This window comes from Salvia splendens, chromosome 12 (genome assembly GCF_004379255.2).
Source record: "Salvia splendens isolate huo1 chromosome 12, SspV2, whole genome shotgun sequence".
NCBI lineage: Eukaryota > Viridiplantae > Streptophyta > Magnoliopsida > Lamiales > Lamiaceae > Salvia > Salvia splendens.
The window spans coordinates 1,440,789-1,451,128 of NC_056043.1; the positions used below are offsets into that span (position 1 = coordinate 1,440,789).

General features: G+C 37.6%; 2 protein-coding genes across 3 annotated transcripts; one reads left to right on the forward strand and one right to left on the reverse strand.

The window, feature by feature from the left end:
• Positions 1 to 1,760: 1,760 nt before the first annotated feature.
• Positions 1,761 to 5,719, forward strand: LOC121759508 (eyes absent homolog). Of its 2 annotated transcripts, none has more exons than XM_042155111.1 (6): positions 1,761 to 1,856; positions 3,299 to 3,551; positions 3,640 to 3,807; positions 4,435 to 4,528; positions 5,044 to 5,226; positions 5,317 to 5,719. In XM_042155111.1, the coding sequence occupies exons 2-6, from the start codon at positions 3,363 to 3,365 to the stop codon at positions 5,586 to 5,588; spliced, it is 906 nt and encodes a 301-aa protein (XP_042011045.1). In that variant the 5' UTR covers positions 1,761 to 1,856; positions 3,299 to 3,362; the 3' UTR covers positions 5,589 to 5,719. The 2 variants fall into 2 exon arrangements, with proteins under 2 accessions (XP_042011045.1, XP_042011044.1); XM_042155110.1 differs by having other exon boundaries at positions 1,834 to 1,946.
• A 16-nt stretch (positions 5,720 to 5,735) lies between these two features.
• On the reverse strand, positions 5,736 to 10,340 carry LOC121759507 (protein TPX2-like). Its single transcript, XM_042155109.1, has 20 exons — positions 10,085 to 10,340; positions 9,515 to 9,594; positions 9,366 to 9,421; positions 9,173 to 9,286; positions 9,037 to 9,077; positions 8,777 to 8,942; positions 8,595 to 8,694; positions 8,399 to 8,512; positions 8,035 to 8,310; positions 7,886 to 7,948; positions 7,719 to 7,796; positions 7,471 to 7,629; positions 7,250 to 7,384; positions 7,074 to 7,154; positions 6,859 to 6,978; positions 6,605 to 6,771; positions 6,407 to 6,515; positions 6,268 to 6,327; positions 6,063 to 6,157; positions 5,736 to 5,975 (listed from the first exon to the last, which is right to left on the reverse strand). Exons 1-20 carry the CDS (start codon positions 10,239 to 10,241, stop codon positions 5,858 to 5,860), a joined length of 2,289 nt encoding a protein of 762 aa, XP_042011043.1. The 5' UTR covers positions 10,242 to 10,340; the 3' UTR covers positions 5,736 to 5,857.

Sequence of the window (10,340 nt, forward strand, 5' to 3'; positions counted from 1 at the left end):
GTCACTTGCTAATTTGGGACACTGAAGTTTGTAACAATAATCCTCTATTAAGGGGCAACATCCTCATTAATCACGACTGGCTTATTTCTCAGACCACCACTCTTGGTTTGATCTTAAACATTCTTGTTGGTCACAACAAGCTCCTTTCTCACACTATCATTCTATGGCCCACCACTCTATAGGTCATTACTACACGACATTGGGTCTCTAGATGAATGAATGCATCAATGTTACAGAATAACTCAACTCAAAGACTAGTCTATAAATTCCATATTTGTTAACTTACACAATCGATGTATGATACTGAAGTGCGTAACAAATATACCCCTATATAAATACACACAAACAGACTAGATCGATAGTGAGAGCCCTAATAAGGATACCATGAAAAGACTTAACATCAAACGCGAAGATCCTATCTCATCAAGAACTCATCCACGAGTCAAAGTCTCACAAAAAAAGAAAAAAAAATACCCAAGAACAAAAGAGGGATGTAACCCTCCACAGTTCAAATAAAGGGCAAAACGTTACACTATAGTTATAACAAAAATTGTAGTTAGGGTTTGTTAATTTATGTGAATCTTTTAATCAAATTTCACAATTGCAATTCCTGTGCTGTGCTGTGATTGGCCAGAGCTCCTCCCATTGTCCTATGTTGATCAATCAAAGATCGAAACGTGGTAGAGTTCACTGTGTTTCCGATGTAGAGAGAGAAATGTGGTGTATGTTCTTTCAAAGGTACAACCCTCTCATGCACTAGTGGTGGGGATGTGGATATTGCACTGCATGGACAGATGAGGCCAACCAATTTATCAGGTTATTGGGGTTGTACCTTGTTTGTGTTAAGAATTTAAGCTCATGGGGTCCAAGTTGTGTACCTTTTCAAGGTACAGCTCTTCAATGCCTCACATGCATGGTGCTTGTTTGTTTCCTTGTTTGTGTTTTGATTTTCTTGGTTGGGTGAGATTAGGGCACATGTGTAGAAGAAGCTGGAATTATCAATGCTTTTTGTTGGTTATATTGTGTTTGGGCCAATGCTGGATTATATTTAAGCCGGGGTGGGGGTCGACCGATCTTTCGCTGACTCATAATGGTCAAAAAACTCAATTAAATGTACTTTTGGAGGTGACGCTAATCCAGCAGTGCAATAACTGTGTCTAGCCGTCTAGATTCACTTTCATTTATTGTCGGTATGAGTGACGACAGTCGTACCACCTCAGCGCACCGGCACGGCTGTGTATTAGTCCACGAGTTATGTCCCTGGATTTAAAATTTGTTTGAGCACATGTGCTGGACTCGATACATATTTCAAAATGGTTAAATAGGAGGTAATTCATCGAAAAGTACATGATACATAAAGGATAGACCAACCAAACTCTTTGTGATGATTTATTCATCTCAAAATCAATCAGTGAATTTTCTTTTACTTCACATTTTCGATACGAGACAACTCACATATGAATATCTCAATATGTCTCATCACATGTGAGTTGTCGTATTTTGTTAATACTCCTTTCACTTTTGATGCGAAAACTTATGTCCTTTCACTTCCGATGACACATTTGATACGAACATGAGAGATGTTTTGATTCCGTGTGGAAATATGATATCAAAGTTTGGACACACTAGTCACTAAATGAAGAATATAATAAACTTATTTTCATATAACTAAAAAGTTCGAAAGCCACCGACATTTTATACATTATATATTTAATTTGTTTATCATTAATTGTGGTTAGATCTAATTACTAACTTCACTGAAAGTAATAAACATTGTAACTAAATAACCAAAAAAAAAAGAAGAAAAAAAAGAATAAAGAATAAAGAAATTTGCGGCAACCGCTGCTGACTCGTTGGTAATTCTGCAAACCCTTTTTCTATTTCTCTAGCATTTTCAAATTTCAATCTTCGGTTCGCAATTGCTCAAATTGGTTTTAAATTTCTATGTAAGTTTCAATCTTTTGTATATTTCATTCAATTTTGTAATGATCCGTGGATTTTTACTGTGAAATTTCAGTGTTTATGATGCGTTTCCCCTTATTACCATGGTGAATTAGCTGTGAAATCGGTTGATGTATACGGTTGAATTAGTCTTTGAATTAACAGTTAGAATTCTATGTTACGGTAGCTGATTTGCTGAAGGGCCTTTGTTTGTAGATGGATTTTGATTAATGAAATGTGTGTAAATGTAATGAATCAGTGGTTTCCCAATCGCAGTTTTTGACAAACATTATGTTGCAATTATTCTATAAAGTTGTTGAAATTTGGTGATGATTATGTGTAGTAATTGACACAATCCCTGGTAATCGTAATTTCTTAAACGAGCAGGTGCACTGCCTCGTATCTCCTATTACGCTGCTGAGCTAATGATGAAGCAAATTTAACATAGAATTGCTAGAAAATGCTGAGCATGTAGGAGTCCATACCTGTGGTAAAAGTGTTCACTCGAGCAATCGAGAGAACCGTGGATATTAATGTATGAAATATTAGATTATATTGGAAGCTCTTTAAGTTGAAAATTTGTGAGAGCCTGTGGGTGGTGATGATATTAGGATTATAACAGATGTTGATGGCACATTGGAAGCTTGAACTGTGCCAGCATCTGTCAACGGGAAGATATAGGTTGATGGAGAAGGAATAAGTGGTGCTGACTTGAGATAATGGTATCCTAAAGTCAATAGGGGATTGATTCATTTCATGAACTTCAACGGTGGCGGTTGTTCTATTTGTAAAATGATAGAACTAGATTGGTAGGAAGATGATTCTGTTGAAGTGGGACATCCTTCCATATATACTTTGATATTACCCACATTTCTCTTTGGTTTTGTCATCTTTTGCTTTTGCGAAGAGTAGTTTCTGCATCCCTTTCACTATTTCAGAAACTAATAAAACTAAGATCATGCCACAGCCGTACATACATAACACACTGCTGAAGCCCAGCATCTTATTCTCAGTCTTTCGACGTATCACAATGAGGCTTATTTGGAAACCTCCAAAAAAATGAATGGAAAAAGAAAAGAAAAGAAAAGAAAAGAAAAGAAAAGAAAAGAAAAGAAAAGAAAAGAAAAGAAGAATCATTAGATTAGGGCATATGCACTTCGCAGAAGCTTAAATTACACGTAGGTGGATGAATGCATTGTGTATATCTGAATTGATTGATAAGAAGCATTGTATTTTTTGTTCAGTTCTTAGCAATATTTTTCCTTCATGAATCATTGCTTTGCTTTCAGTGTGTCGAAACTGATTAAGTATTAGTAATTGAAGAATGTACGTCAAAGCGAAATTTCTCATCTTTCAGGGTGCACTGAGCTAACCATTGGTGTCTGCATTGAGTCATTCATCAAACTTTGCTGAGAACAAGCATGGATAAAAAGTTGAAGGTCTACATCTGGGACATGGACGAGACTCTTATTTTGCTCAAATCTTTACTGACCGGGACATATGCTGAGGCTTTTAATGGCCTAAAGGATGTGAAGCATGGTGTAAATCTTGGAAAACTTTGGGAGAACCATATTCTTAAACTATGTGACACACATTTCTTTTATGATCAAGTAAGTGAATGTTTTATTTTTTGCTTTGTTCATATTTCCACATTGATATATTTGCTACTTTTAGCTGACAAATGAGATGATTATTTAGATTGAGAGCCTTAATCAACCGTATCTTGATTTCTTGAACCAATATGATGACGGCGCAGACCTCTCTGGTTACAACTTTAGTCAGGATGGTTTCGGCCCACTACTTGATGATCTTAACAAACGTAAATTGGCTTACCGTCACCGCGTTATAGCTGAGAAGTATAGAAAGGTACATTGTAGATTAGGGACTTCTTAATTTCTCTTTTGGTTCAATAACATTAACAAGTATAAAGCATCTAACCTTCTTTGCTGATAATTTTTCCCAATGCCTCACTGCTCAGACTATTTCTCATGAGTTTATTTACAAATTCAAAAGGAATTATGAACATAATGTTTTCACATAGATAGGACAAAGTCGTGATATGCTGATTTATATTTCATAACAACATTATGTTTTTGCAGGGGTTGCATAACATTAACAAGTATAAAGCATCTAACCTTCTTTGCTGATAATTTTTCCCAATGCCTCACTGCTCAGACTATTTCTCATGAGTTTATTTACAAATTCAAAAGGAATTATGAACATAATGTTTTCACATAGATAGGACAAAGTCGTGATATGCTGATTTATATTTCATAACAACATTATGTTTTTGCAGGGGTTGCATAACATTAACAAGTATAAAGCATCTAACCTTCTTTGCTGATAATTTTTCCCAATGCCTCACTGCTCAGACTATTTCTCATGAGTTTATTTACAAATTCAAAAGGAATTATGAACATAATGTTTTCACATAGATAGGACAAAGTCGTGATATGCTGATTTATATTTCATAACAACATTATGTTTTTGCAGGGGTTGCATAATATTCTTAATCAAGATCTCATAAGATTGTGGGAAAGTTTGTATGACTTGACTGACACTTACACAGAGAGGTGGCTTTCTTCAGGTAAAAGTGTTCTGTCTGTGTCTACGTGATGATTTGCCTGAATTTCTCAAACTACTATAGTTAATAATTTGCTAATAACATAATCCGCTAGAAGATACAAACTTGTAAATGAGGTACCTGGATAGTGTATTAGTGCTAACGAGCTACCTGCCTCAAAGTTCCTTGGTTGTCTTTGTTTTTCTACTTACATTAATGAGCTAAAAGGCTGCTTTTTCGATAAGGTTACTTATTTAATTGAGAGTATAGCATGAGACTAGAACTGGTGTGAACTAGATTTGGCAAAAGTGAGTTTCATTTGGTTCACTGCATTTCGTTTAGGCTAGTTTTGGCTTTCTTAATGAAACCAAATATGATAGTAAATTTAAATTTCACTAACTTTATTGTATTTCATTTTAGATACGACCTTTCTTTCTCAGAGAAGAACAAATTTTTGTATGCTTTTGTTTAGGAAAGCTTCTGAATCGTTTTTTTATCATATTGATATACTTCCTAATTGTTGTTTATACTCGATACAGCTAGGGCCTGCTTGGAGCAGTGTGCAGGCCAGAGAAGAGAATCGACACCCTCCACAAACTCAGATGGTGCTAGTGATGCTGCATTTGAGCACGTCAATGTCTTAGTTACCTCGGGACCTCTCATACCCAGCTTGGCCAAATGCCTATTCTATCGGCTTGATAATATGATTACTTGCAACAATGGTTTGTTAACTCTCCCATTACATTAAGAACGCTATCTATGCTCTTAAGAATGCTGATTCTGGCCTTTGCTAACTCATCCTTGCTTTCCAGTCTATAGCTCGCTGGATGTGGGGAAGCCCCAGTGTTTCACATGGATCAAAGAGCGCTTTGGAGGGCCGAATGTCCAATTCTGTGCTATCGGGGATGGCTGGGAAGAATGCGAAGCTGCTGAATCTATGAAATGGCCGTTTGTCCAGATCGATCCACAGCCAAATGGTCTCCACAGGTTCCCAGGTCTCAACTCCGGAGAGCTGAAGCACTATTTTTCGATCGTGTATGGAGATGGTGATAATGAAGATAGTAGAAAAACAAAAGAGCTATAACAATGGGTTCTTTCCTGTTAAGCAGAATACATTATTTTGGATTTCTATGTTGGCTGTATTTTGTGCAATTTCCTATATAAAACTTCATCGTGAAAGATGCGATTATTTATCATAGTATATATCTTCAACCATTTGAACATATTTGCATAACAATAACATCGAACTCTTGTAAAAAATAATCAACGAATTACAAATACATGATTCACATGGAGTAGTTCAAGGGGACTTGAACGATACAAAACACCCTACACCGATCATTGGGTGGTTGGTCACCTCATATGGCACGCTGCTGCACCCGAAGCTTTACCAGCGACCATCCTTCGTTTATCCTTTCTGTAATTCACACGCAGTTTCGGGGACTTGGCTTTTGTAGTCTCTTTAGCAGACCTGTTCATTCGGAGAAGAGATATCAGAAAATGTGGCACTTGCAAGAAACGATGTTGGAACAAGAATTGGTTTTAGTTAGATGCTTACTTCTGTGGTAAGAAAGGGTGATTGAAATTGGGTACTGGTCTTGCATGAGGAACCAAAGTCCTCCTCAGCTGCTTCAAGGCCTTTTCTTCCTCCATCTGTAATGTTTTTTATTTTAGAATGAATTAGATTGTTAAAATCTTGAATTTCAATAATATTAAGTGACATATTGAAATTGAACGAATTGTATTTATATTAAATGGCTCACCATCTTTGCAGCTTCTGTCTCCTCTCTGTATCTCTTGTAGACCATTTCTTTCTCCTTAATCTGGTGAAAACATAACAAGAATGGTAAAAAGATAACTCTTGTGGCAAGAGACTCTGTCTTACTGAAGAAAATGAGGAACCTTTTTATCGAATTCTGCTCGATCAACAGCCATATTTTCGACGTGTAGATTGAATTCTTGAACCTCTGTGAGGGGCTTTCGCTCTTTCTCCGGGAGTGGAATTGGGTCCCTGATGTTGATAGATGAATACATGTTCTACATAATCAGTGCGAGCATGATAACAGGAAAGCCAGACATTATGTTTCGTTGAGTTCGTACTCTTTCAAGATAGGCTGGGCTTTGAATCTTCTCATCTCAGCTTCTTCCATTTCCATCCTCATCCTTTCCTCCATTTCTCTCTGCATCTCCTGTTCATGCCTTGCCAAACTTTCCAGTTCGAACGGCTCTGGTTTCGTGCATGGCTGCACCTCCGGCTTTGGCGGAATCTGCAGTGGAGAGAAAATTACATGTTACAGCTATCTTTCATCACACCAATGAAAGCATGATAAAAGAAGCGAATTATATATGCATACCACAGGATAATCAGTTGTGTATGGATATGGATGAGCTCTTGGTATCCTCGCCCTCTCCTCTTCTAACTGTTTCTGCAAGAGTTCTTCAGCTATCCTTCGCTCTTTCTCCGCCCCTCTTTCCTGATCGGACGAAGTAGAAAAAAACATAAATCTTGGTACAAAGTAGAATAAAAACACCAATGATTTTTATTCATGAGGTAGTGTTCGTTTCATACCTCTGTGTGGAGATGGAATGGACTTGGTGTAGTATTTATTGGGAGCGTCTTCTCACGTTGAGGTTCCGAACATAATGAAAGCTGAATCGAGTAGAAAAGGAAGCAATATTTAGCTAAATAACTAACTAACTATGTCTAACACAAAAAAAGGACTTAGGAAAACACGGTTCTGCTACCTTATCGAAGAGGCCTACAACAGCAGTTGGTGGAGGAGGGATTCTTTTATCTATGGCAAAATTAAATTCCTGTGGAATTGTAACTTGCTTCTTCATGTTACAAAAGATTCCCATGTCCCCTTTACTCTCAAATATCTGAACAATTGAATATTAGTATTAAACACCGGTGTTTGAGCAAAAAATCAATATTTTAACAGAAGGTCTTGTGGTAATGAATATACCTTTCTATTCAATGGCCTTGCCTTGAAATGTGGAATATTTTCAAGCTCCTCTTTCTCCAACTCCTCAGAACTTTTGATCCTGGGAGGGCGTGCTCGTAGAGATGTTTGAAGAATAAGTGGTTTCGGCATAGTAAGATGACTTGGTTTCCATTGATGGCTCTGCAAAAAACAAGGGTGTGTTATGATGATTTTTGCTTTGTGTAAAACCATGTCGATATGAACTGATGATTACTCGACAGTGCCTTTACCTCTGTGGATTCAATCGAGGCCACAGTAGATGTTTCTGCATTCTGAGTGGCTCGTGACATTGTTTCTAGATGGAATGCCTGTCCAAATGAAGACATTGTTTAATACAATCTGCTTGAATAATATTTCTTATTTTTCAAACTTGCACTGAGAAAAGACGTTTGTCTACCTTAAACTCTGGAAGCTGGGGTGTGCTCCTTGGCAATGGTGGTAAAGATGGGGCCTCAAAGATCTGCTGACAAGACAAAACTGGTAAGGATGAACATACATGTCTCAAAATGTGTTTCAAAAACTCTTTGAAATCGATGATTTTTCTACCTTTTTGTTCAGTGGACGAGCCTTGAACTTAGGGAGCTTAGCCATCATCTCTTCCTCAATCTCTGCTGAGCTTTTGATTTTAACAGAACGCAAGCGCTGAGACGTTTTGAACTCAGGTGTTTTAGGCCTTGTCAGTGTAAGCTTCGCCTTCCTCTGCGTTGCTCTAACAGCAATACTCTGAGAAAGAGAACAGGACACGTCTCTTGTCCCTGATTGGAATTTCTTCATCATTTCTGCCGTAGAAACAAATGTCGCTGCTGGTTCTCGAACGTACATCTAAACAATAAATTGACAAATCAGCATCCTTACAACAACATTCTTCATGAAAGAAAGCAATACAACACTTGAATTAACGGCATTTTACCTTTCTATCTTCTTTATGAGTTTTAGCAGTTGCAGGGCAGAAGCTGGAGCTGCTGCTGACCATTCCAGTTCTTGTTTTGTGAGGCAGATTCAAAGGTTTGTTGACTGTAAGAATCTGAAAAGAACATCATCAAAACCACATGTTAAAAAAAGCGAAAACTCGAAAACCATGAAGTTGCAGTATAGCATCTATCTACCTGTCTAGACTTTCCTCCATCCAGTTTTTGCCTCTTTATGGCTTGGTTTTCATGGGCAAAGTTGGGAGTTCCGACAATGTTCTTATTAGCATTTGTGTCTCTGAGAAAAACTACCAGTTCTTAGCACATGATGATAGATGATTAACTAAACAATAAAAAACATACTACAAACAAATCCACACCTTCTAACACTAGAAGGTTTAGCACTATTTGCTTGTGATTTCGGTAGCTGTTTCTTTGAACTAATGGCTGAAGGATTTTTCAGCAAACTAGCAATCTTTTTCGCTGTCTGAAGCTTCCTATCATCCCTCGGCTTTTGTGGTGCTGGAGTGCAGCAAATCTCCGGTCCTAACAGCACAAATGACTCAATTCAGACACGATTCAAGAAGAAACAGATGCATTCTACGCAAACTCATGAAGTAAAAGAGGGTGACTGACTGACCTCGGACAGCAGCTTCCTTAGGGACAGAGCCTTGTGCAATGCTGATCAATCGGAAACAGAAAACACCGTTGCTCATTAGACTGTGTAACCGACTACCTAAACCATAAGAACAAGCTGTGCAAGAAAAAGAACATACTTTCGCTTTTCATGAGAGCATGAGCTTTCTGCATTAGGTGTTGTTGTCTTCTCAATTTCCTTACAAGTTCGAACATCCTGCGTTGCTTCTGTTGAAATCGCAGTTGCTTTATGTCTGTAATGTAGGAAAACAATGAGACGCTTCCTCTAAAGAAATATAACAGCAACAACACAAAGTAATTAAGTGTACTAACAATGTAGGAGCTGATTCTTGAGCAGAATTTGATGCACTCTCAGATGATTTTGGCGCCTGAAACAAGTAGAAACATTTTACATTTGTCACATATATATCCACACAACCCTCATATGATAAATAAATCACAAACATGATATAAAAATTCACCTTCAGCATTTGCTGTTCTTCATTGAAATTGCAAAGAATCTGTTGAACTGTTCTGGTAGCTCTGATTCTCGGCATAAATGCTGCAAAACCAAGAAATATACTAAACATGAATCCTCACTTAGGCTCACTAACCATAGACAATTATCTTCAAGCAAAAACTTTTCATGATCAATTAGTTTCCAACTTTTAACTTTTCCACTCTTGCTATGTAAAGAAACAGATAATAAACACAATTCATACAAAATGTTTCGCCATTATTTAATAATCATACAAAAGTCTGAAATTTGCATAAATAATACTACAAAAGGTTTCATTCGCATTTTATTCCAATACATTTCATAAAACGATGATGAAACATTTGGCATAAATAGTGTAATTTCCACCAAATTTTCCAGATAATGCTACTCCAAGTCACTAAAAACCCTATAGATCACCGAAAATTTCAAATGTTCAAAAGCAGGATATTTAGGAAGAAAACAATCCATAATCCCTAAATTCACCACTCTCAAAATTCAATTAGGGGGAAAACAATTAACATCCAAATCAAGCAAAGAGAGGAAGCGGACGCACGAGAAGGGGCGTGCGCGAGGGAGCTCTCGAACCAGAGCTCCGCCCTACGAACTTCCTCGGGAGTCTCCTCCGCCAGGAAATCGTGAAATCGCGGCGCCGAGAACTCGTACGCCTCGTCGATCATCGATAGATCACTCGACTCCTCCGCCGCGGCCATTCAATCGATCAAACAACCGACGATTTCCGGCAATTCGCAGTGTAACTGATGAGTGTGGATTTAGAGAGAGAAGGATATTAACTATTTGGATTTCGTTTA

Coding starts and splice junctions, on each gene's coding strand:
- LOC121759508 (XM_042155111.1), top strand. CDS start 3,363: ATGGATAAAAAGTTGAAGGTCTACATCTGGGACATGGACGAGACTCTT. Junction 3,552..3,639: donor CACATTTCTTTTATGATCAA/GTAAGTGAATGT, acceptor ATGATTATTTAG/ATTGAGAGCCTTAATCAACC. Junction 5,227..5,316: donor TATGATTACTTGCAACAATG/GTTTGTTAACTC, acceptor CTTGCTTTCCAG/TCTATAGCTCGCTGGATGTG.
- LOC121759507 (XM_042155109.1), bottom strand. CDS start 10,241: ATGGCCGCGGCGGAGGAGTCGAGTGATCTATCGATGATCGACGAGGCG. Junction 9,422..9,514: donor AAGAACAGCAAATGCTGAAG/GTGAATTTTTAT, acceptor TACTTGTTTCAG/GCGCCAAAATCATCTGAGAG. Junction 7,630..7,718: donor CCTCGATTGAATCCACAGAG/GTAAAGGCACTG, acceptor TGTTTTTTGCAG/AGCCATCAATGGAAACCAAG.